The sequence below is a fragment of the Pectinophora gossypiella genome, chromosome 20, assembly GCF_024362695.1.
Source record: "Pectinophora gossypiella chromosome 20, ilPecGoss1.1, whole genome shotgun sequence".
Classification (NCBI taxonomy): Eukaryota; Metazoa; Arthropoda; class Insecta; order Lepidoptera; family Gelechiidae; genus Pectinophora; species Pectinophora gossypiella.
In genome coordinates, this window is record NC_065423.1 from 10,727,563 (window position 1) to 10,755,180 (window position 27,618).

General features: G+C 40.0%; 4 protein-coding genes across 4 annotated transcripts in view; 2 read left to right on the forward strand and 2 right to left on the reverse strand.

The window, feature by feature from the left end:
• LOC126376242 (serine protease gd-like) overlaps positions 1 to 27,618 on the reverse strand; it is a 115,090-nt gene that overhangs the window by 21,812 nt on the left and 65,660 nt on the right. The window lies entirely within an intron of this gene.
• LOC126376403 (N-glycosylase/DNA lyase) lies at positions 2,451 to 7,125 on the forward strand. Its single transcript, XM_050023730.1, has 6 exons — positions 2,451 to 2,621; positions 2,698 to 3,063; positions 3,731 to 3,842; positions 4,845 to 5,015; positions 5,489 to 5,683; positions 7,048 to 7,125. Exons 1-6 carry the CDS (start codon positions 2,545 to 2,547, stop codon positions 7,123 to 7,125), a joined length of 999 nt encoding a protein of 332 aa, XP_049879687.1. The 5' UTR covers positions 2,451 to 2,544.
• On the reverse strand, positions 8,795 to 17,332 carry LOC126376261 (beta-chimaerin). Its single transcript, XM_050023560.1, has 8 exons — positions 17,173 to 17,332; positions 16,899 to 17,100; positions 16,202 to 16,432; positions 15,374 to 15,594; positions 14,696 to 14,947; positions 13,744 to 13,875; positions 12,000 to 12,105; positions 8,795 to 9,367 (listed from the first exon to the last, which is right to left on the reverse strand). The coding sequence occupies exons 1-8, from the start codon at positions 17,204 to 17,206 to the stop codon at positions 9,199 to 9,201; spliced, it is 1,347 nt and encodes a 448-aa protein (XP_049879517.1). The 5' UTR covers positions 17,207 to 17,332; the 3' UTR covers positions 8,795 to 9,198.
• Positions 22,668 to 27,148, forward strand: LOC126376404 (phospholipase A2-like). Its single transcript, XM_050023731.1, has 4 exons — positions 22,668 to 22,725; positions 23,703 to 23,862; positions 26,025 to 26,177; positions 27,064 to 27,148. The coding sequence occupies exons 1-4, from the start codon at positions 22,668 to 22,670 to the stop codon at positions 27,146 to 27,148; spliced, it is 456 nt and encodes a 151-aa protein (XP_049879688.1).

Sequence of the window (27,618 nt, forward strand, 5' to 3'; positions counted from 1 at the left end):
AGATGATCCGTGCTTCGGAAGACACGTTAAGCCGTTGGTCCCGGTTATTACTTACTGATGCACAGATCATTTTACTTTCGGACAATCAGGTGATCAGCCTGTAATGTCCTAACCAAACTAGGGATCACAAAGTGATTTTGTAATGTCCCCACCGGGATTTGTACCCGGGACCTCCGGATCGTGAGCCTAACGCTCAAACCACTGGACCACGGAGGCTTATTGGGATATAGATTGCCTATAATATAGTACTACCACTACCTACCCTACCTACCTTACTACCCTAGTACCGAATTGCCTACTATAGTAGTGAGTGAGTAGATGTTATGTAAGTTATATTTATTATAGGCATCTAGTACCGAATGTACCGAAGGCTGGGCCGTGGGAATCCCACAATCCTTCGATCTCCTTCGTTATAAAAAGCGTGGATATATGAATCAGAATAAATACCGGTTATGAATGGAATTACTTAATAGATTTCGAATTTTAGTTGTCGCCGTAAAATAAAACATAAACATAAACTGTCTATATACGTCCCACTGCTGGGCACAGGGCTCTCCTCAATCAACCGGAGGGGGTATGGAGCATACTCCGCCAAGCTGCTCCAATGCGGGTTGGTGCAGGTGTTTTTATGGCTAATAGCCGGGACCAACGGCTTAACGTGCCCTCCGAAAAATAAAATACGTATCAATTTGAACCCTGATTACCAAGTCACAGGCCTGTGTGCTTAGTTTGGTTTATCAGAGTTCAACAATTAATTTGTACAACTTTGCTTCTTATAAATAAATAAATAAAATAAATAAATAAATAAATAAATAAATTATTTAAATTTTGTACCTACCTATAAGGTTAAGGTTTTTCCGTTCGAATCATTAATTTATAATCAAAATGCTAATTGTAAAAAGTATAACGGATGGGTACTTTTGGGGGCTCCCTATAGGTATAGTACTGTAGCAGAGTACAAACTCTGCACATACTGGCCTTTTGTTCGGACCATCATCATTTTAAATTACGAAATTCTCATTCCATTCCATTCGCATTTCCTTTCATTTTACTCACTTTTGACGCACTGCATCCCTGACCTTCATATAAACAACAAGCGTATTATACTGTTTAGGGCCGTGCCCTCTGAAACCCTCCTCAGTGCCCTCCTTTTGTGAAATGTGTATTTTGTGAACTATTATTTTTGTGACTATGTTACTAAGTTTTTGAAGTGTTTTTAATAAACTATACTACTACTGCTTGCTGTTGCTTCTACTTTATCACCAATCATTCCCCTACTCTGCCGGCACGTCGGGATACCATATCCTCACCTCTCAGCGTGCCGCAGTACAGGTACGGTCACGAGTAGTAATATGTATACACTTTGAAACCATGTCACATTAACTTTTTTGACAAATTAAACCATAAGTCTCATTACATGTTACATAATGGTAGTGCGACAGGGTTCTAAAGTGGGTACATGATATTGCTCATGACTGTACGGTCACGAGCATTAATATGTATATACTTTGGTACTATGTCACATTAACTTTTTTGATAAATTGAACTGTAAGTCTCACTAAATGTCAAATATGTTAGTGCGACAGGGTCCTAAAGTGGATACATGATATTGCTCATGACTATGTACCTACGCTACGTCTCCTTCCTTGGTCTCATCATTTGCATCTGACAACTTGTACATCGATCGACATGTGGGAATCAGAAATAATCCACAACACTCTATCAATGAATGCTGCACGTTAAGCCGTTGGTCCCGGTTACTACTTACTGATGTAAGTTAAGTAGTAGCCGTTACATGAGCCATGTCAGGGGCATTTGGCGGCTTAATAGTAACCCTGACACCAAGGTTGATGGGGTTGGTAATCCACCTCACAACCCACACGACAGAAGAAAAAGGATGCGGCAAAGGTACAAAATCGACGAAGATCGTCAAGGATTTAATTATTCAAAAGCATAGATACCATCCAAAAAAAAAACATAAAAAATCCTCTGAAGAACCGGCAACCTTTGGGGAAGACGGGTTCTCGAGTGGAGACCGCGCTATGGAAAACGTAGTGAGGACGCCCTTGGGCTACTAGATGGGGTGACGACATCCGAAAGGTGGCTGGCAGTGGTCGGTATCGGGGTCCTGAAGTGTTTGGTGTCGCGAGCTGATTGGCTGCCTCTATGGCTAGAGTAATCGGGTCGTCGGGATCGTATATTACGTCCTTCGGACGCCGATACTTTTCAGTACCGATGTGAGGAGTTGGTAGGACGAAATTCTGGTTCGAAACCCAAAACAATTTTACAGTTTCATAAGACGCTATATGTATACTAAACAACGCTATAATAATATTAAATCAATTACCAACGACAAGGTTGTGTGTAACGTAGTTCTTTGCTACTAAATATATCAAAGAAAATAAAACGTCATGTCTGTCAGTCAGTGAACTGTCAAAGTTGGCCGCACGTTGGCCGGCCGACTGGATTGGATACGTTTCCCGCTATTGTAAATAAAAAAGATAACACGATATTTTTAAATGAAAAGTGTGTTAATTTCTAAATATGACTTGGTACAAATTAATGTGCAATTGCCAAGAACTTCAATTGATAGGTACATTAAACGGCGGTCAAAGCTTTAGGTAAATATTTATATGGCATTTCATTTTCATGAATTTGGTTTAAATAACGTTAAAAATACACTTATTTCCTTTTCAGATGGACACACAATAAAGACACAGATGAATGGCTAGGTGTTTTCTCGAAAACTGTCTGGAAATTACGACAAAAAGAGGATTATTTGCATTATGAAGTGATTGGCAGTTTATTGAATGATACGCCTAAAATTGGCACGAAAAGAAAAAACGGGGTGGCAAAAGTTGATAGCGAAGATCTTTACAAGAAGTTGCTTCAAGATTATTTCCGTCTCGATGTGAATTTAAGTGAATATTATAAGGAATGGTCTGAAAAAGATGAATTGTTCAGATCAGTTTGTAAACAGTTTTATGGAATCAGAATGTTGAATCAGGAACCCGTGGAGAACTTGTTCTCTTTTATATGTAGTCAGAATAATCACATATCAAGGTAAGCTTGTTACATTTTTTTTTTATTCCTGGCTATATCTGTTACATAAATAGATCCCTATTTAAGTTAAGGAAAAACAGTAGTACAGTCCAGTCTTCTATTTCGAAATACAAACTGATGAAAAGGCTATTTTTCTGTTTGAATTCAAAACTATATGCTTTTAATTTCTTTTCCCTTGGGAATACTTAGTTTTGATTTAAGTTACTCAGACTTGACGTGTCCACATAAGTTTGTTTCATAAAGAGAATCAGAAAAAAATATAAATATAAGTATTAAGAATGCAATGAGAGATGACCTGGATACTTTTGAGATGGATGGGAGAGGGATCACCCAGGACAGGGAGAAGTGGAAGCTCAGAGAAGAGGCCTTTGCCCAGCAGTGGGACAATCCAGGCTAGTAAAACATAATAAGAATGTGATTTTTCTAAAAAAGCACTTACATAGTTTTCGCTATAAGATGACTATATGACTTTTAGTTGGTTACACACAAAATTAGTGATATATGACAAAGTATTTAATTTTTATTAGGTACACATTTATAACACATATTTATTTATAGCCTTTTATCAGACATAGAAGTTACATTTTAAAGTATAAGCTTTAAAATGTTAAACCTGTGTGCCAACACACATATAATATAATACAAATAGTTATAATATTAATTTTAGGATATCCAGTTTAGTAGAGAAGCTGTGTACTCATTATGGGGAGGTAATATGTGAGTATGAGGGAATCACTTACCACGCATTTCCTGAAGCCGAGAAGCTGTCACAGCCACAGGTACTGCACTCTTCATTTTTAATAATATAACATAACATCACACATGTATAGACACATGTAAAGGTGCAGACAGAGATGTATGACTTTTTTTTTCTTCTCTTATGTTATTTTACTTTTTTGCACGCTACACTGCAGCTGTACAAGTGTACTATATCCTCTGCCAAAGGTTGTCTGGAAGAGATCGCTCTTAGCCGCCTTTGCCCACCTTAGAATAAGTTTGTCCTGTAAATGTTTTGTGAATTTGTGTGCAATAAAGTGTTTTTATTATTATTATATAATACATCACTTTTTTTTCTCAAATTTTTAACAAGGCTTTGAACACCCCGAGCTATCATGGCAGCCTCATAGGTGTTTTCGTATACCTATCCCTTAGGCACTCCTTGCCAGCTATGTTTTAGTTCCATGTGTGAGGCGAGCCTAATGTAATGTGTGGTTTACATGCGTCGATTGTGTGTGGCTGTCTTAATTTTAATGCAGAGACTATGGAATTAATCTTTTGTTCAGTATTGTTCATCTTAGTGTTAGTTATCTCTGTCCAAAGATCATACACACATAAACTCACGCGTATTTCCCACCGGGGTAAGCTAAGACTATGGAGTTTCATTTACTTCGATCCTGACACACTTCTCTTGCTTCCTCCACATTTATCAATCGTTTCATACACGCACGCCGGTTCAGAGTAGATTGTACTAAACCTTTTTTAAGGACATCCCCAATTTGTTCAACATTCTTCTAGGTCTTCCTATAGGCCAGACTTATCAACAACCTTCGCCTTATATACCGCTTTCGTTCGCCTTCATCCACTTTATGTGTCCAAACCAACTTAACATTCCGTTCTCAATCTTAGTCACAATATCATCTTACGCATCTCCTATTCTTATTCTCTCTATTTTAACACTGTTTCTAATTCTATCATCCAACTTATCACCAAAGAAGCGACGCAACAACCTCATTTCCATTAATCCTTTTTGAATTAAAAAAAATACCATGGCATTTTTACAGGTAGAATCAGAACTAAGAAAGCTAGGATTTGGCTACAGAGCGAAGTTCATCCAGAAATCGGCTGCAGCTATTGTGGATGCTGGTGGCGAGAACTGGTTCGCAGCTCTGAAGGAAATGAAGTATAAGGAAGCCAGGGCTGAGCTCATGAAACTGCAGGGCATAGGGCCCAAGGTAGGTGTTGGGTTGCTAATGTTATATTCCATGCCGAAATGAATAAATAAACAAAAACCGCGCGAAATGACCATTTAAATTTCGAGCGCACATTACGCGGGAGCCGCACAGTTCTCAAATCTTATTAAGTTTTTTTTTGCGCTTTTTTTAAGTTTTTATAGTTTTTTATGAACCCGGGCGAACAAAATAGGCGTCTCACTCATAATTATTATTATGCAACCCGTTTGACGTGTGCTGTCAACTTAACATAAAATTTTGGAGGGGTTTTATAAACTTCTGCCTAAAATTGACGTGTGTTCCATTTTTATGCCTGACTATTATTTATTTTTGATTTTTAATTTTCATAATTTTATTAAGTTTTATATGTATAGTATTATAAACAGCTGTGTGACAATATAGCAAAGAGTGTCTATTTGCCATATTGCCTAAGCCTACCCTTAGGGGATACAGGCGTGATGATTATAACTTTCCAGGTAGCAGACTGTATATGCCTCATGTCGCTGGGCCACCTATCAGCCCTGCCGGTTGACACCCACGTGTACCAAATAGCGGCCCAACATTACCTGCCCCACCTGCGAGGCAAGAAGAGCGTGACGGAGAAAATGTACGTGGAAATCGGTGATCATTTCCGCGCGCTATATGGCGATTACACTGGTTGGGCGCATACGGTACGTAACATATTTTTTTTACATACATACATAACGAATGAAAGTAGAAACGAGTTATGATGTGGGTGTAAGTGGTAGGGTTGGAAGAGGACGCCTCAGCCGTACGGTCACGAGCATTAATATGTATACACTTTGGTACCATGTCACATTAACTTTTTTGAGAAATTGAACTGTAAGTCTCACTAAACGTCAAATATGTTAGTGCGACAGAGTCCTAAAGTGGGTACATTATATAACTCATGACTGTACATACCACGATCAGTGCCCTGTTTATCAAAACTTAGGAGCCCAGCGGGCCTAGCACCGTAATCACGCGACTCTTTCTCGCCGCGACAGAGATCGTCTGTCTCTTTCTGTGCAGTACTGTGTGAGAGTGTGACGGGTGACGTATGTCGAGGCGAGAAAGATTCGCGCGCTTACGGTGCTAAGCCCGCTAGTTTACAAGAATGTGTGTATCAAAACTACACATGTAAATTACAAGCATTTTTTTTTTTAGGTGAGGACCTGTAAATGGCTGTTAGTTTTTATTGTTAACTATTATTTTGTATCGTTAGCTTCCAATTGGTTGGTCTTCCAATTAAAATTAAATAAATAAATAAGTTACAAGTGTCAATATTTATTTCACAAGTATATTTTACACACAATCCCTCTACTTTTTTTGCTAAACGTAATTTACACGTACTTGTGGGTAACTTGTAGCTTGTGAACGTGTAGACTTGTAAGTTTTGATGAACACGGCACAGATCCACGATGTGTTAAAGAAAGACCAGTGCCCTGTTTATCAAAACTTACAAGTCTACACGTTCACAAGCTACAAGTTACCCACAAGTTCGTGTAAATTACGTTTAGCAAAAAATTTGAGGGATTGTAAAATGTACTTGTGAGATAAATATTGACACTTGTAACATGTAATTTACAAATTAACACATTCTTGTAATAATTTGATAAATAGGGCACATGTCAAGAGTAGTAAGTGGAATTCCGTGATCTCTGCCTACCCCAAAGGGATTAAGGCGTGATCTTATGTACATATAAACTCACGTCTTTATTTTCGTGGTAAGCAATGACTATGAAATTCCTTTGCTTCGAATCTGATAAACCTCTCTTGCTTCCTCCACATTCATCAATCGTTTCACACTCGCACGCCGGTTCAGAGTAGATCGTCATCACAAATTTAAGAGCCACGCTCTTGTCGGTGTAGCATTCTCCATGTTACTATTTTAGGGAAAAATAGGACAGTGGTTTCCCTCTTGCCTTCCGCCCAGAGAGATCGCACGAAACCTTTAAATAAAGTTTTATTTTATTATTATTGTTTAAAAAACAAATAAGTATAGAATTATATAAATACATTTTCTTTTTTACAGGTTCTGTTTTGTGCAGATTTAAAAAAGTTCCAAAACGGCACTGAAACAGCCTCTACGAAGTCTAAAAAGAAGTGCTAAAAGAATCTGTGATAAATTAAGAATAAATAAAATTACATTAATGCATATTGATTCATTTTTTATTTCATATGAGATAAATATAAAAAAGTAAAAAATCATACATATTAATAACTTATTAATTAGAAAACTCATTTGGTTGTTTTTTGTGTAAATAATCTTAAAATAACACAACCTGGAATGGTTCTAAAAATCAAATAAATATATCTTTTAGAAAGACCAATTATTCTTATAAATTATTATTTTTATTATCACAATTTAATTTTGATATATGTAGGTAATGCTGCTAGTTCCTGTAAATACCATCTAATTTTTTTTTAAGTTATACCTGTCATTTTCTTATCCGCTGAAAAAGAAAGGGACGTAATCGACACGTATAGAGTTTATTAAACACGTCAATTTTAGGCAGAAATATTAAAAACCCTTCCAAAAATCTATAATGGGCAATAGCCCGACATAATTAAGTTGACAACATAAAACGGGTTGCATAACAGCGAGTTGCCTATAACATTTCTCCCGGGTTATTCATTCATTATAAAATGAAAAGTTGTCAATCATCCATCCCTTTCCTTTTTGGTGGATAAGATAATGACGGATATAACTTTAAATAAAATTAGGTGTCTGCAGGAATCGGGGCCAATATTTATATATATATTGCACACAAGCTAAAATGAATGTAACAATTTTGGGAGATTATAATAGGATTCATAATTATAAATGCGTTTTTAAATAATACTTATACAGAAGTTTTTAACATTATTTTTAAAACTAAATCAGTCATAAATATTACTATTAGGAATTAAGTAGTAATTATTAATAGGCATAGTATAAGAATACCAGGTATGCTCAAAAGTGACAGCTAACATTTCAAGGTTAGCCCAGCTGACGTCATCCCGCCCTGATTGTTCCTGTTTTTTTTTTTATATTTACTTTGCTAGGAAATTATGAACTTTTAGTAAAAGATTTACTTACATTTTAATGTTTTTTTTTTATATATACGTGACAAGTAACAGTAATTAAATACATTAGTCAGTGGTGCTAATTCCTGTAAATACCATCTAATTTTATTTTAAGTTATATCTGTCCTTTTCTTATCCGCCGAAAAGGAAAGGGACGGGTAATCGACAAGCATTAAATTTATGGAACACACGTCAATTTTAAGCACAAATCTAAACCAACCGTCTAAAAATTTTACGTCAGTCAATAACCCGACACATTAATTTACTCATTCTTCCTAAAATTAAGAGCTGTGAATCATCCGTCCCTTTCCTTTTCGACGGATACGAAAATGACGGATATAACCTAAAATAAAATTAGGCGGTGTCTGCAGGAATCGGGGCCAGTAATTCACTTAATTTTCAATAATAAAATGTACGTCTTTGGAATGTTGGAGATACCAATTTAATGGTAACACACACGTCAAAGAGCTAGCAATGGCGCCTTGTCATAGGATTGAGCACACCTGGGGCATTAAAATGGCCACATTGAAGCAATTCATCTAAGAAAGCAATATTGCAATTTGACATCTGCGCATATAAAAGTAAGTGCGCAATGCAAACAAATGTCAAATAGCAATATTGCTTTCTTAGATGAATTGCTTCGAAGTGGCCTTTTTAACCCCTCTGGTTATTTTTATACCATGATTAATAGGTTGATTAATAGCTAGACACTGACTGGGAATGTGTCAACCAGTGTGAAATATGTGACGCTTTATGTAAAAAAAAACATTACGATAGAAATAGTAATACGTACAGAAAGGGTACTGAGTGCATCTTGCGATGGATGTTATGTTAGTGGCCTCTGTTTTCCGCATTTACACTCTAAGATGGCCCATTATGCGAATACGTAAGCCAACCTATCTCCTTCCAGAAGCTCAGAAGCCTCCTGGGGTTTTCACAGGCTTCGCGGAGCGACCCCATTTCTTTGAGGATTTATACCCGTTGTGCTGACACTCCCGTGCATTCCAGGATTACATGGGGAGCAGTTTCTTCTGCGATGGATGTACCTGTGACTACCCCAATTGGGATAGCCGTGGCACTCACCCGGTGTGGAATATACAAATGTATGTGTGTCTATCTAGTGTTGCTGGTGATATATGAGCGCGCAGTGTTCGATGAGCGTCTGCAGTGCGCGGATCTCTGCGGCGAGGTCGGATATTGCGGGCGGCGTGGCCACCAGCGTGGGCGCGAACACGGTGCTCAGGTTGTGCGCTGACATCTTGTTCTCTGACGCGTGTTGGGACACCCTGGGGATACATTGCGAGTGCACACCGTATTTAACGTTAGCGGTCATTACATCTACCTGTCCAGGTAGATGCGTCCATGGTATAAGAAGACCATGTACAGTCATGAGCAATATAATGTACCCACTTTAGGACTCTAACATATTTGACATTTAGTGAGACTTACAGTACAATTTGTCAAAAAAGTTAATGTGACATGGTACCAAAGTGTATACATATTAATGCTCGTGACCGTATGTATGCTCTATGACAAGCCGCCATTGCTAGCCCTCGATGACGTAAGTATTACCATTAAAATGGTATCTCCAACATTCCAAGGACGTAAATTTTATTATTGAAAATTAAGTGAATTACTGACTACATAAATAGCCTATATACGTCCCACTGCTGGGCACAGGCCTCCTCTCAATCAACCGGAGAGGGTATGGAGCATACTCCACCACGCTGCTCCACTGCGGGTTGGTGGAGGTATTTTTACGGCTAATAGCCGGGACCAACGGCTTAACGTGCCCTCCGAAGCACGGAATCAACTTACTTTTTCGGACAATCAGGTGAATTACTGACTAATGTATTTAATTACTATTATTTGCCACATATACAAAAATCATTAAAACTGTACGTAAATCTTTTACTAAAAGTACAAAATTTCCTTGCAAAGTAAATTAAAAACATTGGACATGGGTAATTTTTTTTTACGAAATGGCAACATAGGTTGGGATGACGTCAGCTGGGCTAACCTTGAAATGCTAGCTGTCAGTTTTGAGCATATCAGATGTTCTTATTCCATTGATGCGTCCAGCAGGGCTAAAATGCGCAACGTGATAAAATTATCAATCGATTCAATACATTTTGTCGAAAATAAGTTTGTTTTTTCCCTAACATGCGTGCCACGTGATTTTGTTCGTATTTTGACAGAACATGACTTATTTGGGTTCACATATTAGCACCAATCGCCAAAACGACATATATATGTCACCGTAAAATTGTAAATAACGTTAGATTATAATCTATCTCGCGAGATTGTGAACTGTCGAAAAATTATGAATCGTATCATATTGCTTACAATTTAACGTATTATTTTTCGGTAGATTATAATTTATCGAAGTGAAACCGTCAAATTGTGATACGAAACGCACCTCGCGTGCTATACCATAGAGTTACAAAACTATTAGAGTGAGCATAATGTTAATTTGGGATTCTCTTAAAATGCATAAATGTTTTTGTCATAATTTTAATTATCATAATCCTTTTTGCATAACGTTTTTTAGCATAATAGTTTTACTTTCCCATAATAACATCTAGGAATACTGGTTTGTTAGGTATAACTTATTTTTGGGATTAATAAATAGATATCCATAATTCTTTTTTAGAATAATAGTGTTTTGTCATAATTTTTACAAGGCATAACAGTAGGTTAGGGTGCGGCGGGGGTGGCCCTTGGGCCACCCCTATGCCGCCAGCATGTTTATCTTACACACGAAAAGTATATTGAATGATACGTTTCAGATTTTTTAATTTTGATACATTTTTTCTTACCATGTGATGTCAGAATTATTGATTACTTACTAAATAATTAATAAATACGTACTTGATTTCACAATCTTGAAGAGCATTTATTTTAATTGACTGACACCTGTGTTTTATTCCTAACTCTATGGACACAGAACGGTCTACTGTAAGGCCGACCAATCAGGGACAGCCGTCGGACAGTTGACAATTTGACAATTGTAAGATTGTGATTTAACAGTTTTACTTCGATAGATTATAATCTGACGAATAATAATACGTTAAACTGTAAGCAGTATATTACGTTTCACAATTTTTCGACAGTTCACAATCTCGCGAGATAGATTATAATCTAACGTTATTTACAATTTTACGGTGACATATACATCATCAGAATCGAAAAAATGACCGTGACAAAATGTTATGTTGCGCATGTTATTTCTACAGTTCAGGTCACGGGTGGTTACTATGGTTACTCCCCACCAACTCCCGTTTGCCGATGACAGCGGCAGCGGCGCGGCGGCGATAGCGGCGTGGGGAGCGGCGCGGCGGCCGCTGTTCCGTTCTCGATGCCAGCGGGCAGATCGCGCGGTGTTGCGGCGGTATACAGTTGTGTCTCAAATGGACGCGATGTCGAAACGGCGACAACGCATTTTCGATTGTAGTTCTTTTGTTTCGTACGATTTATTATGGGCAAAAGAAGATCTGAATCCCTATAATGAACAAAGGAAACAAAAAGGCGAGTTTCAAACGCAGAGACACCGCTCGACTAGAGCGCACCGCTCGTACCCCGCCCCCCGCGCCGCTGCCATCGAGAACACTTCAATATAAATCTTAGCATTTGAACGCGCCGCTCTCCGCACCGCCGCCGCCGCGCCGCTGCCGCTGTCATCCAGTTTGAGGCCTAATAGCAAATCGGCGGGGCGTAACCATGGTAACCACGATTTCAAGCGAGTGTGGGTACTGGTAGTCTTAACAGAGAGCTCAGTGCGATGTGTGTTCTAATTAGTTCATCTTGCGATGGATGTACCTCTGACTACCCCAATCGGGATATAGTCGTGAGCTTATGTAAACGAAGATGTTAAGTCTCTTAAATTAATTATTATGCAATGTAGAGTTTGTGTGTTACCTGTGTAAATGTTGCACCATATATTGTAAGCAGTTGAAGTGCGCAGGCGGCAGTAGATCCAGACACTCTCGCAACATTGACACCTGCACCACTGTGGTCTTCATTTCTGAAAATAAATAAAATATTCTAATTACACAAAACACCTCCACCAACCCGCAGTGGAGCAGCGTGGTGGAGTATGCTCCATACCCCCTCCGGTTGATTGAGGGGAGGCCTGTGCCCAGCAGTGGGACGTATATAGGCAGTTTATGTTATGTTTATGTTATGTATTCTAATTACACTTTCAAAAACCAATACCGTTTTTTTATTTTTGATTACAAATACGAAAGGAATCCAGGCGCCTGCTGGAATCATAATAATACTCACATAGAGAAAAAAAGAAAGAAAATATTTATTATTTGAGGACGCCCCAGCTACAATAAACTCACGCCTATTCCCCACCGGGGTAAGCAGAGACTATGGAATTCCATTTGCTTCGATCCTGACACACTTCTTGCTTCCTCCACATATTTTATCAATCGCTTCATACACGCACGCCGGTTCAGAGTAGATCAAATATTACATAAATATAAAATAAACAATTACAAACAAAAATAAAACCTAACCTAAGGTTGCCTGGCAGAAATTGCTGTTTAGCAATAAGGCCGTCCTTTGTATATGTTGTTGTGCAATAAAGTATTATTGATTGATTGATTGATAAAACTTACACTATATCAAATGACAAATATTTGAGGGTTGCCCTGGATTTCTCTGGGATCCCATCAACCAGCCATGTGCCGTTCCCGGGAATGTTCCCAAAGAGTGGGAATATTCCCGTTGTAAAATCTCTTTAATTGTAAGGACAGTGGTTGCTTTGCTTTTCTTTTTGAATCATTTGAGGTTAGGTTAGGTTAGCACCACGGCGGCAAGGAGGAACACCGTTGGGTTTTAGTGGGTATACCGGGTGCCGACACCCGGGGAGTCCCACATAACCACGGGCGCCCCCCGGGCGGCGTGGTACGCGTAACGCATTTCCCAACATTAAAACAAAAGGTACACAAACAATTTATAAAGACATGTACTCAGACGGAGTTGCATGGTCGTTGGTTTAACCATCATCAGCCCATTAACGTCCCGACTGCTGGGGCAGGGGCCTTCCCTATGGATGGATAGGGAGATCGGGACTTAAACCACCACGCGGGCCCAGTGCGGATTGATGGTTATTAACGACTGCTAATGCAGACGGGACCAACGGCTTAACGTGCCTTCCGAAGCACGGAGGAGCTCGAGATGAAAACTATTTTAATACATACATACATACATAAACTCACGCCCGTAATCCCAAATGGGGTGGGCAGAGCCACAAGTAATCAAAGACAACTTGCAGCCACTGTTGATACGAAGTCCTAAGATGGATATGATACTAGTTTAATAATAATGGTGCTAATTCCTGTAAATACCATCTAATTTTATTTTAAGTTATATCTGTCCTTTTCTTATCCGCCGAAAAGGAAAGGGACGGGTAATCGACAAGCATAAAATTTATGGAACACACGTCAATTTTAAGCACAAATCTAAACCAACCGTCTAAAAATTTTACGTCAGTCAATAACCCGACACATTAATTTACTCATTCTTCCTAAAATTAAGAGCTGTGAATCATCCGTCCCTTTCCTTTTCGACGGATACGAAAATGACGGATATAACCTAAAATAAAATTAGGCGGTGTCTGCAGGAATCGGGGCCAATAGCAAAATAAACGTACGTATAGCCTGCACCAGTTTGGGATGCACCTCGTACGTGATGAGCGGGACCGGGAGCAACCGCAGGTACAGTTTGAGTGCCCCGGCCACCACGTTGATGTTGCTGTATACACTCAAGTCGGCCGCTTCACCGTCTACAAACAAAATACGACGTTTTTATCACACAACGTCCAATGCTCTGCTGGTTGAGCTCTCGGCTTACGACGCCGGCCGTCACAGCACAGAATAAGGAATAATACTACGTATAGAACGGCAACTCTCCGCTCCCCACCAGCGGCTGGCCAAGTTTACCTCACCCCCTCGGTCTTACTTTAGTCTTCAATCGTATGGGCGTCAGACGTCACACACACAGATGCGCGTGTACGATAACGTCAATGTGTAGTGTTTGTAAAACGACGTGTTTCGTACGAAGTGTCCGGGGTGTGGTTCTGGGTTCAAATTGGGTCGTGTACTAGGTTCAAGATAAATTATGAAATTCTGATTACTAAATAAAGACACATCTAAAACTAACGAAAAACATTTTCTTTTTTCTATTAAACTTATTTATGAATTTTAATCAAGAAAAACGTAATAATAAGTCCGACATTTTGTCACGTTTTTCTATGACGTCACAGAGTGCTTTTTCATACAAATTCCATAGTAATTTCGTGTTTTGACGTTTAGTAAAAAGTAACTGATTTGACTAGTTGGAAACTAGCCTATTCCGGTAGGGACATACTGTAATCCGTAATCCCTAGTTTAGTTAGGTTCGGAATTACGTATAAGGGCGGACATTCTCCGCCCCGCACCATTTCGTATCGACGTCGACCACCTTACCACCATCCTTGATCTCACTTTAGTCTAAATGTCCGTAAGCCTTTAAGGAGTAAGGGAGCGCACGCGGATTGTCTGTCTCACTCACACACGGTAGGAACGACAGCTAAATGGGGTTGTAACTTTATATAACACCTTTACCTCTATCAAAAGCCATCTTCAACGCTTCGATCTCGTCCGCGAAACCAGACACCCTATAAATGCCTTCAGAGTCCATCCCTCTGGCTTCAATTTCGGTGACACACTTCTTCACGACGAAGGGTAGTGTGGAGGAGTGTGCATTCAGCAACGTGGTTAGGTCTATCCCGAACACCCCCCGCAGTTTCTTCAGGTCTGGTACGCAGTGGTTTGGCACTCTCTCTGAGCATTTTGAATGTGCTATGAAACCGCAGTCTGAAAATTTAATAAATAAAATAAATAAATATTTCTTTTTATAATTTTTTTATATTAAGTTATTTTTAACTTCACTTATTGAAATATACTTAAACATAAGCTAGCAACTACATTCCAATTGGGACAGTCGGCGTAGTTTCATTTATTTAAATGCAATTGTATAAAACAAGCAATAGGGTGAGCCTCTTCACACTGTTGTATCAAGTTTTATCATTTTTTTTTCTTTTTCCTTATTATTTTCAGATCCATACTTTTGGGGGAAAATTCCAATGATTCTGAGTCGATATCAAAGGGAAAATTCCACTTGATATCAACTCAGAATCATGGTCTGATTGAGCCCTCAAAGTTTTCGTTACGATGTCACTAACACCCTGTATTTTCTCTGAGGCCTCGGATAAAATTGCACAAAAAACAGTAGTCTCATACCTTCACATTTGACACCCTGTGCAGTAAACCCCCACAGGAAATTAGCGCACAGTTCACACCAATTCAGACCTTTGAATGTGTGTACTTTGAAATTATGGGGCTTTGAATATTTCATTGTCAACAGCGGGTTTTCATCCGGTGATGGTAGGTCTATTTTACTGACAGCTTCTTCGGTTCTGTGCTCTGTCTTGCTTATTATAGGACTTGATTTATTGGAAGACCTGCAAAATAATTACAAACAATAAACTCAACATCACGGCAGCATCCCCGAGAGGGTAGGCAGAGGTGTACGATATAAACACCCAGTCCTCTTCAGCTAAGTTCAAGGCCCACATAATATGGGGTGAACCTATTACCATTAATTGGGCACAATTCCTTAGAACCATGAGATTGTTAAATATGGCAACCCTTTATCACAATGTCAAACTGTGTGACATTTTACATTCTGTCATCTGTCAACCACTTATCCCTGTCTTATGTAGATGTTCATTTGTTCTCTCTCGATATTATACTAATTATTTCAAGCTTAGCCTTAGTACAATTCCATTAAACTTGTACACACATACACGTTATGTTGGCTTTTTTATTATTATTATTTTTAAAATCTCAGAAAGTAGTCTCTCAGAGTCACAAATTTTGCATGGGGGTTCCTTTTAGGAAGAAGGTACTGACTAAGACGGCATTTTGCGAAATTCAACCCCTAAGGGGGTAAAAAGGGTGAAAAAGTTTATATGAAACTTGTATAGTTTTAGTAATTGAGTTTCACCTAAGTTGCAGGTAACTGCTAGGTTTTTTAACCTTTTCAAAAAAATATAATAATATACGTACTGTTGCATTTTAGTAAGAGTATTCAGTTTCCTCCGATTAAGCGTGACGTAAGGGCTCTCTGTGTAGCTGGCTCGTGAATTGATCATCTCGAGGATGTGGTGTGCCTTCAGCTCCATGTGGCAGGTGATCAGACCGTCAGCCACCAAGTCGTATATTGTATCGTAACGTTTGTCTTTTATATAGTGAGTGCCATCATAGTAAAGTTTGTAATGGTGTATTTTGTCATCAAATCTGAAAATATTATAAACTAAATAAATATACATATTTTATATTAAATATTATTAATAAGAGGTGTACATACAGGATGTACGGTAAAAAAATGCATCCGAATCACAAGTCACCTATGACAGTCTAGAAGTCCTAAGATGGAACTCCCATTATAGATAAAAAGACAATCTCTTATACAATAATTAAAACACATAATAACGGGTTCTTACCGCGTTTCATCAGTCATCCCGTGATCATGACACTTGCAAAAGTGTCGAAATATCGGGAGTCTCATATCCCTATTTCAAACGCGGTAAGAACCCGTTATTGTGTTTTAATTATGATAATAACCGCGTAAACTTAAAACAATGTATAATCTCTTATACACTTTTATGAACTACACAAAGCCAATCATCAGGAAATATTGTTTTTTTTTTACCCCCAGTTTAACAAAATATTAAGTGAATAAACAAAAAAAAACATCAGTTACCTCCAAGTTAAAGTATAAAAGTCGTTGTACTCATTCCCTTTTCTAATTAGAAAGGCCCCGTTAGGTTCCCCTTCAAGTAACAATGTGGCTTCTTTGTGGCCCATTACGCCGTGATATTCCTTCCCGTAGAACTCAGGCCTGTCTGGACAGTTCTCACAAATCACTCTCTTAGGAGCTGGCGCTTCCACCTGAATCCTATACACTGAAATAAAAAAATGAACATAAACAAAATTTCGATGTTTCTTCCGGCATTGCAATCTACCTTCCAACTCACATTCCGGCTTCCAAATGTTCTTAAGGTTTTCCATTGTAAATATTTGTTCGTTAGCGTCTAATAGTAAGTCTTATTTGTTTATCCTTTTGTTATTATGTCAAGGAATAACGGAATTTTTATGCGGAAACGACTGAGTGGAAATAAAACGTAAACAATTAACTTGACTGTCAATGTCAAACTTCGACATTTATATTTTTTTTTGTGTGTTGCCATTGCAAAGTCTAGATCTAAAGACATAAAGCCTCATCATTTGTAGAATAATCTTTCCGTTTTTTTTTTTTCAAATTATGATTCAAGGACCAAGTATGATTGCTGTTTTACGGATTTTGCATATTATGCATGCAAAAAATAGCAAAAATACCTAAATCCCTACGCGTTTCGATGCAAGTACAATAGTTGTGCTCATAGCAGTATTGCACATCGAAACGCATACGTATTTTAAAAATTCAAAGGTTTGCATAACATCCCGCTTATTTCCCCTTGGGGCGGGCAGATATCATAGAGTTCTAATTAACTAATTCCACTTCCACTCTGCAAAAGTTTACATCGAGGAAGACTTATTTTTTACAGTGGTATAATTATTTATTTAATCTTGTTGGTAATGACCCGAATAATTTAATTAATAAAAATCCGCCATGCGGGCTGATAGCAACCTATAATTTATTTTGAATTGCAATTAAAAATATTTCTGATAGCCTTGACATTGATAGAATAATAAATAATTAACCACCTCGCTTGTATCACTAAGTTCCATTGTTCCAACTTCCGACCAAGATTGGCCTAGGGGTTTCTACCCTCCTGATGGGTTCCCGCCTTGCCGAGGGTCATAGCTTTTATAATGGAGTGAAGAGAAACCCAAGAGCCCTCCAGGGTGGGCTTTTATCCAAGAGCCACAGTGAGGCCGCGTGTGGTTCTTTTCCTTTCCCTTGCGGCTAAGGTGGGCGGTCCCAGCTGACTCTCTTCAGAGAGTCCAGTGGTTTTAGGGTTGGGCTCACGATCCGGACAACCTTTAGGTACTTAGATAGAAACAGAGTACAAGGAAGAACAATTTGTAAAAAATTAAGCAGCTGGAGTCCTTACTATCTTATTTATCTTATCTTATTATTATGTTTTTATTTTTTTTTTATTTTCTTATTTTATTTTGGACAACAGACAGTCATAATACTTACAGCATTTATGTGTTACATAGTGATAAGTGAAGACAAAGAGTGCCCACAATTTACAATTTGTGACAGGAATATTTCCACTTTGGGAACTTTCCCGGGTACGACGCATCACTGATGGTGACACACGATTGTCACCATGTCGCTCGACAAATGTCGCCTAGTGTAAACGTGGGTTAATGTATTTTCATGAGGAGATAGTAGCCGGCGGGGTTCCTTTCCTTTTAGTTGTTTTGATAATTAAGTCTGACTACACTTCCTTGTTTCCGGTCGAACAGATAAAAAAGATACCTACATAAGTAGGTACATAAACTCACACCCGTAAACTGTAATGGGTTGGGTAGGGCCTCAACTAATAAGAAGACAACTTTCAGACACTTTTGGTCCTGAAATAGTTATGACCGTATGATGGCCGCCCCATCGCCCACATAATGGGCTATCTTATTACAAAAAAGGGAAGGTGGCTCTACAATCGGACAATATTTGCCGGGTCTGCTAATAAACAGCATCACGCCTGTATCATCAAAGGGGTAGGCAGAGTTGTATAGTTAATACACCCACTCCTTGCTAGCTATGTTTATGTCCCATGTAGGCTTCCGAATACATCTCGCTTAGGGACGGTACTGAAAAGTATCGGCGTCCGAAGGACGTAATATACGACCACGACGACCCGATTACTCTAGCCATAGAGGCAGCCACACCAAACACTTCAGGACCCCTATACCGACCCCGCCGGCGTGGTCGACAATTGCCCCGCCAGGGTCGATTAATTCTTTCAAATATTTTTCCTCTCAGACGACGCCCTGAGCCGAGGTTCACGCCCAACTGGGAACCCTCAGGCCTGTTGTCTTAAACGTTGTACCGGGTGAGAGCCTTCAGCGCTCCCCATTAGTCCGGCCAAGTAGTTAATGCCATCTGCGGCAAATCGACAATAAGTCACGTCAAAAAAAAAGGCCCATGTAGGTATGTAATACGCGGCGAGACTTTTGCCATGAACCGGGCACAAATCCTATGGAAACCACGTGATATCCAATATCTAAATCCAAGCATGAATTCAAACTTATAAAGTCGTTCAGTGGTTCAGAGGCTGAGCCGGGATTGGAACCCGTGATCATACGTAAGTTACACGTTCTTCGAACACAGCTATTACGGATTTTTATTAACACTCTCTAATAGCACGCCGACGGAACGAACGGACGACTTGGACGGAAGGGGCAAGTCACAGGGACTGTAACCTGGAAGCTGACAGAGGGCAGCAGTAACTGTCAGTACTATTCAGAGGCGGAGGACAGGAGTCGTAGTATGGCTTTGTAATAGACTACTCTGGGCGCCATCCCACTCGCGTCAGACAGAGTACTGCGGGGCGGAAGGCAAGAAGGAAACCACTGCCCTATTTTTCCCTAAAAAAGTAGCATGGAGAAAAATGCTACACCGACAAGAGCGTGGCTCTTAAATTGATGATGATGATGAATACACCCCTGACACTTCATACAAACAACCTTGTTTTACACAGACACCACACATTGACGTTATCGTACACGCGCATCTGTGTGTGTTCTGACGCCATATGATTCAAGTCTAAACTATGTTCGAGGGGGTGAGGTAAACCTAGCTCAGCCGCTGGTGGGGAGCGGAGAGTTTGCTGTTCTATGTGTAGTATTATTCCTTATTCTAAGGAAACTAGTAACACTCCCTTTGCCCCAAAAGTAATCTTAAGTAAAATATTTTATCCACCTTTTACGTGTGGTTTAAGAATAAGCGAACATATTATTACCGGTAGTTGAGGAGCTCGGTGGCGCAGCGGTAAACGCGCTCGGTCTGCGATTGTCGAAGTTAAGCAACTTTCGCAAAGGCCGGTCATAGGATGGGTGACCACAAAAAAAGTTTTCATCTCGAGTTCCTCCGTGCTTCGGAAGGCACGTTAAGCCGTTGGCCCCGGCTGCATTAGCAGTCGTTAATAACCATCAATCCGCACTGGGCCCGCGTGATGGTTTAAGGCTCGATCTCCCTATCCATCCATAGGGAAGGCCCGTGCCCCAGCAGTGTGGACGTTAATGGGCTGATGATGATGATTATTACCGGCCTCTGTGGTCCAGCGGTTTGAGCGTTGAGCTCACGATCCGGAGGTCCCGGGTCAAATCCCGGTCGGGACATATCATAAGAATCACTTTGCGATCCCTAGTTTGGTTAGGACATTACAGGCTGATCACCTGATTGTCCGAAAGTAAGATGATCCGTGCTTCAGAAGGCAAGTTAAGCCGTTGGGCCCGGTTACTATTTACTAATGTAAGTATGTAGTCGTTACATGAGCCATGAGTAACCCTGACACCAGGGTTGATGGGGCTGGTAATCTATCTCACAAGCTACACGATAGAAGAAGATTACCTAGTGTATTACACTGGCTAGGCTGTAGGTTCTATTCAATATCGCTTTTTTGCCTTAGTGTATATTTGCCGCAAATAGCATTAGGTAACTGTTTGGCCGGACAAGTGGGGAGCGTATGTATATTATGTGTGTGGTTATAAACTAATGAGTCACGAATGACTCATTGGAAAATATCGTTAATAACACAAACCGCGAGAAAGTTCAAGTATGATAACAATTCCATCCAACTGTCTACTCCTAGCTTTTACCCGTGACTTCGCTCGCGTTCAATTAGGGGTAACAGGATTTCCCATTCCTAATGTACTTACCAATTGTTAGCTTCTTACCTTGAAAACTGCGAAAAGTCCCATATAAAAATTCACCCCCTCTTTGTAGGGGTTGGTAGTCACAAATAGACCGCATACCAATTTTTTAGCTTGAAAATTGCTATATATATTGTATGTCGTATGTCCCTCCCGTGTCGCTTTTTGCTCCGACGGTAATAAACTAAGGAATCTGGCAACTTATTTCTCAAATACATAAGTAGGTAGCTAAATCAAATCAAATAATTACTTCTTCTTTGCGAGTCGATGGCGATCGATACAAAATTTTTGCTGACCAATAATTACAATTATAATTGGCCACGCTTACGGCATTGTCAGTGGCTTCGTAAAGGTCTTTAATAGTGCATGTGTAGGTCAGTATCTATAAAAATGTCTAAATAATTACTTATACTTTATTGCACATAACTAAATTTCAACACTCAGACGTAACACATGAACCTACCTATTTTAAGTATCTAATTTTTAAATAACAAATTTTAGTAACGTAGCTATAATAGGGTAGTTTCCAACTAGTCAAATCTTACTTTTAACTAAACGTCAATATACGAACACACTATGTGACGTCATAGAAAAGCGTGATAAAATGTCGAACTTATACGTACACGTACGTTATACGTACTTATTATTACGTTTTTCTTGATTAAAACTCATAAATAAGTTACTAAATTTAATAGAAAAAAGAAAATGTTCTACGTCAGATTTAAATCTGCCTTTATTTCATAATTTATCTTTGACCTAGGAAACTAAGTAAGTACCCAATTTATTTTTCATCATCATCCCCACTGCTGGGGCACGGGCCTTCCCTATCGATCGGGCCTTAAACCACCACACAGGCCCAGTGCGGATTGAGGAGCTCGGTGGCGCAGCGGTAAACGCGCTCGGTCTGCGATTGTTGAAGTTAAGCAACTTTCGCAAAGGCCGGTCATAGGATGGGTGACCACAAAAAAAAGTTCATCTCGAGCTCCTCCGTGCTTCGGAAGGCACGTTTAGCCGTTGGTCCCGGCTGCATTAGCAGTCGTTAATAACCACCAATTTATTTTTATGTATGATTAAAAACATAAGTTGGGCAGAAGGCAAAATGGAAACCACTGCCCTATTTTTCCTTAAAAAGTAGCACGGAGAGAGGTACACCGACAAGAGCGTGGCTCTTAAATTAGTGATGATGAAAAACGTAAGTAGCATAAAATAGTTCATACTTAGCATTAAAGGTGTGTAGTATACCTACACATTAATTATCTCGCGAGCTATGTTTAATACTTAAAATTGGATTTAATTTACCCTTCTTCACGCGTAGGTCAGTATTTATCAAAATGTCTAAATAAAATTATCAATGCCGTGAAGGAAAATAAAGAAGAGTGTTATCAAAACGCTTCCGCCCTTCGCTTGGAGGCCATATCTTTGCGTACACAAACTGAAATAAACCCGATATATATACTCGTACGTAAAAATATGACACTACATTACTCAGTTGTAACCATTAACAGTGTTAAGTGCCAAAATGTTCACTTTTAACGTCATTTATTTTATAGTAATGGTAGTTTTAACCAGTGGTTGTCATAGTTGGGTGTTCAACGACGTAGATTTAAATGAAATGGCGGCTAGGAATTTGAAATTCAATACCGATATGGGGGAAGATATTGACGAGATTATTATGCAGGAGAGAATTAATTTAATATTTCCCGGTAAATTGTTCGCTTAATTAGTATCTTTTATACAATTTACCTATTAAATAAATGTGCCTACGGTTGAGTGATTGGATAGTGCGTGTACTAAAGAAATTCTGATTAGTTACTAAATAAAGACAGATCTAAAACTAACGAAAAACCTTTTCTTTTTCCTACTTAACAAAATAGGAAATAGCCTATTTTAGTCTTTCGTTTAAAAATGACTTATAGTTTGCAACTAGTCAAATCAGTTACTTTTTACTAAACGTCAAAACACGAAATTACTATGGAATTTGTATGAAAAAGCACACTGTGACGTCATAGAAAAACGTGATAAAATGTCGGACTTATTATTACGTTTTTCTTGATTAAAATTCATAAATACATTAAATAGAAAAAAGAAAATGTTTTTTCGTTAGTTTTAGATCTGTCTTTATTTAGTAATCAGAATTTCATAATTTATCTTGAACTTAGGACACGACCCATTTATCAAATGTTCCTTATAGTGAAATCCTGGATATGGCACTCAATACTAAAATCACATTTTCATACGTCCACGGCTGAACATTTGTTTTGTATTTTTTTATTTAAAAAAAAATGCCGCCGTATTTCTTGGACAGCTTTTGCTAGCCAGCCTTTGCCTAATGTCTTCTCTCTAAGCATATCATCATCAACCCATTAACGACCCCACTTCTGGGGCACGGGCCTTCCCATGGATGGATAGGGAGATCGGGCCTTAAACCATCACGCGGGCCCAGTGCGGATTGATGGTTATTAACGACTGCTAATGCAGCCGGGACCAACGGTTTAACGTGCCTTCCGAAGCACGGAGGAGCACGAGATGAAAACTTTTTTTTGTGGTCACCCATCCTATGACCGGCCTTTGCGAAAGTTGCTTAACTTCAACAATCGCATACCAAGCGCGTTAACCGCTGCGCCACCGAGCTCCTCTCTAAGCATACATATAATAAAGAATAAATACTTACATTAACCAGGTACGAAGTGGTGCGGAGCAGGGAATATAGCAGACGGTGACGAGGACCTAGGGCCGTCGAAGGACACCGACCGCTGCTGCCGGGACCACGACCACTGTCCTGACATCATACCAGCTGGGGAAACCAAGCACAACCTCACCAACACCGCTTTTTATACACGGTTAGTCACAACATATCATAACATAAGGCATTGGCATAGGTATCTTTAGCTATAAAATTAAGAATATATTTTACTAAATGTCAGTAGTACCACGGGTAGAAAAATTAGCCCAAAAAGGATCCACATTCCCGAGAAATGCATTTTCGGTGGTATCATTCCCGAGAAATGCATTTTCGGAGGTATCATTCCCGAGAAATGCATTTTCGGAGGTATGTGATCTAACTTATATTGGGCTGGTTTTCCCTTCGCGGATTGGAAGGTCAAACAGGCAGTCGCTTCTGTAAAAAACCGGACCTGTCAAAACTTCAGGTTTGGTAAGCGGAACTTGTGAAAAACGGGATAACTCTAGGGAGTTAGATGTTTTATTGTAAATATTATCACGTAAGTAGAACCATCACATTGTAAAGTAAGTATGCAAGAATTAATCGACCCTAGTAGGTCGATAACGATAAGCGCTGATTGAGAGAAATCGTCGACCACGCCGGCGGGGTCGGTATCGGGGTCCTGAAGTGTTTGGTGTCGCGAGCTGATTGGCTGCCTCTATGCTAGAGCAGTAATCGGGTCGTCGGGATCGTATATTACGTCCTTCGGACGCCGGTACTTTTCAGTACCGTCCCTAAGCGGGATGTATTTGGAAGCCGCAACTACCAGGGGATTTGGGCGGTGTGGAGCAGAATCGAAAAACCGCGGTCAGCTGTATACCCTCAGGTCTGTTGTATTTTGTTCTTGTGAGAGCCCTTAGCGCTCCCTATTTGTACGGCCAAGTAGTGAATGTCATATGATGTCACCTCAAAAAATAAATAAATGCGCAAAGTTTTAATAGTTGTAACCTGGACAGTTACAACTGTATTCTAAGATGTATCCTCGAATTAGTCTTAAACGCCGCAGTTTATGCACTGACATGACACAGGCCTTCCCAGATAACGTATGAAACGTGATGCTATAACATTTTACGCATTGCCAGTTGCCTTGAAACATGGCTTGGTAGACAAACTATCCATGGCCTAGAGCAGGGGTTCCCAAAGTGTGCGCCGCGGTGCCCTGGTGCGCCGTAGAAATTAAAGAGGGGCGCCGTGAGTTCTAACATTATCCGAAACCGCAAGCACTCACACAGCCACACACAAACACACACACTCATGTATACACACACACACACATACACACACACACACACACAAACACAACCACAACATACAAAATGCATGTTTATTTGTTCTTATTTAACCACAGTTTATTGTCAAATAAATTCAGTTTAACAATGGTCTGCCTCAACTGACGTTATAAAAGATGTAATTGCTGAACACTGCTCCTGAGATACAGGTCTCCTAGTTCAGGTAGCAGGGTTATACTTCTGTAGCATTTGTGTGTCCTAGCTATAGTATCCAATGTTGTGTCGATCTTTTTCTATGACAATAAACATTTTTTTTAAACCATAAATATTCGCAGGTAAGTACTTATTTGAGCGCTCGCATCGGTAAATAATATAGCGTCGAGACACTTTTTCGACGGTGATTTTAAATTTAGAACGACGATAGGCACCTACCATCTTTGCGCGCGTTTTCCTATCTCCCTCGAAGTAACCTAACCTAACAACTTAGCTAGGGCAGGGCGCCGCCGTTACAAAATACTAAACTTGTAACTGCGCCGCAGGTCGAAAAAGATTGGGAACCTTTGGCCTAGTGGTTAGAGCGTTCGGCTCAACATCTGGAAGTCCAGGATCGATTCGCGCTGGGGACACTGTCGCAAATCACTCAATGAGATTGTCCTTTGGCTAAGACATTGCAGGCCGAATCACCTGATAGTCTGAAAAAGCAAGATGATTCCGTGCTTCGGAATGCACGTGAAGCCGTTGGTTCCGGGTTGCTAACACAAACGCCTCTATCAACGCGCATTGGAGCAGCGTGGTGGAGTATGCTCCATACTTCTGGTTGATTGAGAGGAGGCCTGTGACCAGCAGTGGGACGTGTAGGTACAGGTAGTTTATGTTATATCTGTCCGGCTGCATTAGCAGTCGTTAATAACTACCAATCCGCACTGGGCCCGCTTGGTGGTTTAAGGCCCGATCTCCCTATCCATCCATAGGGAAGGCCCGTGCCCCAGCAGTGGGGACGTTAATAGGCTGAAGATGATGATATCTGTCTGAGGAATTTCGATTGTTTCAGACTTAGTTGTGAATGTGACGAGACCTTCCGCCAGTGTCTTCGGAACGTCGACAGCAGTACCTCCAGGGTAGTCGGGAAAATGTACTTTAATACAATAGGAACTAAGTGCTTCAAAAACGCTTACCCTGTGACTGGTTGCGTACATAAGGGAGGGTAAGTTAAATATTGTTGTGTTACATGTGTGTGTGTGTGTGTGTGTGTGTATTCGTGTTGTTGTGTTGTTGTTGTGTGTTGTTGTTGTGTGTTGTTGTTGTGTGTTGTTGTTGTGTGTTGTCGTTGTGTGTTGTTGTTGTGTGTTGTTGTTGTGTGTGTTGTTATTAATGATGTGCCGTTCCCGGAAATGTTCCCACTTTGGGAACTTTCTCTCTCTCTCTCTCTCTTTATTTAGAGCTGCGCTCTTGTCGGTGGAGTAATCGCCATTCCTCTCCTTCCCGCCAAAACCTTCACCTCCCGATACGACACGACCTGCACCTTCTCTTTTATTTGTTTCATAAATGTTCTCCTAGGTCTACCCCTTCCTCTCTTCCCTTCAATTTTTCCTTCTATGATGTTTGTGAGAACCATAATGAAGACTATAGAGAACCGGAGAGGAAATATGATTGGCCACCTGATACGAAACGATTCATTTTTTGGGAACGTTAGGTAGTTAATATTAATTATTTTGATTATAACGATTATTATAACGACCTCCGTGGTCCAGTGGTTGAGCGTTGGGCTCACGATCCAGAGGTCCCGGGTTCGATTCCCGGTGGGGACATATCACAAAAATTACTTTGTGGTCCCTAGTTTGGTTAGGACATTACTGGCTGATCACCAGATTGTCCGAAAGTAAGATGATCCGTGCTTCGGAAGCCACGTTAAGCCGTTGGTCCTGGTTACTACTTGCTGATGTAAGTATGTAGTCGTTACATGAGCCATGTCAGGGGCCTTTGGCGACTCAGTAATAACCCTGACACCAGGGTTGATGAGGTCGGTATTCCACCTCACAACTCACACGATAAGAAGAAGAGATTTTGAATTATTTTATTTTCATTTTCAGATGGTTCAACACAAAGTGTCTCGAGTACTCGTTCGACGAAAGCGGCGAAAAACGTTACCAGTGGTTTGACGTGCCTAATTATTAAGTAATTAATTTTGTTTGTTTACATGGACCTTAGGAGCTCGGTGGCGCAGCGGTAAACGAGCTCGGTCTGCGATTGTTGAAGTTAAGCAACTTTCGCAAAGGCCGGCTATAGGATGGGTGACCACAAAAAAAAAGTTTTCATCTCGAGCTCCTCCGTGCTTCGGAAGGCACGTTAAGCCGTTGGTCCCGGCTGCATTAGCAGTCGTTAATAACCATCAATCCGCACTGGGCCTGCGTGGTGGTTTAAGGCCCGATCTCCTTATCCATCCATAGAGGCCCGTGCCCCAGCAGTGGGGACGTTAATGGGCTGATGATGATGACATGGACCTTAGGGAAAGGCTACATGAGCGTTGTAGCTTCGTTGCGTCGTCGCAACATTTACAGACAGTTTATCAGCAAGTAAAATAAGCCGTTGCATTTTTGTCTTCGTCATAAAGTGACCAATGTTCATCATTTTGAAACCAATGGACG

Excerpts from the sequence above, each read along its gene's own strand:
- LOC126376261 (XM_050023560.1), bottom strand. The coding sequence starts at position 17,206 with ATGGAAAACCTTAAGAACATTTGGAAGCCGGAAT. Across the intron at positions 17,101-17,172 it reads GAACATTTGGAAGCCGGAAT|TGTATAGGATTCAGGTGGAA; the intron begins GTGAGTTGGAAG and ends TTTTTATTTCAG. Across the intron at positions 15,595-16,201 it reads ACTCTTACTAAAATGCAACA|GTCTTCCAATAAATCAAGTC; the intron begins GTACGTATATTA and ends ATTATTTTGCAG.
- LOC126376404 (XM_050023731.1), top strand. The coding sequence starts at position 22,668 with ATGGGGGAAGATATTGACGAGATTATTATGCAGGAGAGAATTAATTTA. Across the intron at positions 23,863-26,024 it reads AACACCGCTTTTTATACACG|ACTTAGTTGTGAATGTGACG; the intron begins GTTAGTCACAAC and ends CGATTGTTTCAG. Across the intron at positions 26,178-27,063 it reads GGTTGCGTACATAAGGGAGG|ATGGTTCAACACAAAGTGTC; the intron begins GTAAGTTAAATA and ends TTTCATTTTCAG.
- LOC126376403 (XM_050023730.1), top strand. The coding sequence starts at position 2,545 with ATGACTTGGTACAAATTAATGTGCAATTGCCAAGAACTTCAATTGATA. Across the intron at positions 3,843-4,844 it reads AGAAGCTGTCACAGCCACAG|GTAGAATCAGAACTAAGAAA; the intron begins GTACTGCACTCT and ends GCATTTTTACAG. Across the intron at positions 5,016-5,488 it reads TGCAGGGCATAGGGCCCAAG|GTAGCAGACTGTATATGCCT; the intron begins GTAGGTGTTGGG and ends ATAACTTTCCAG.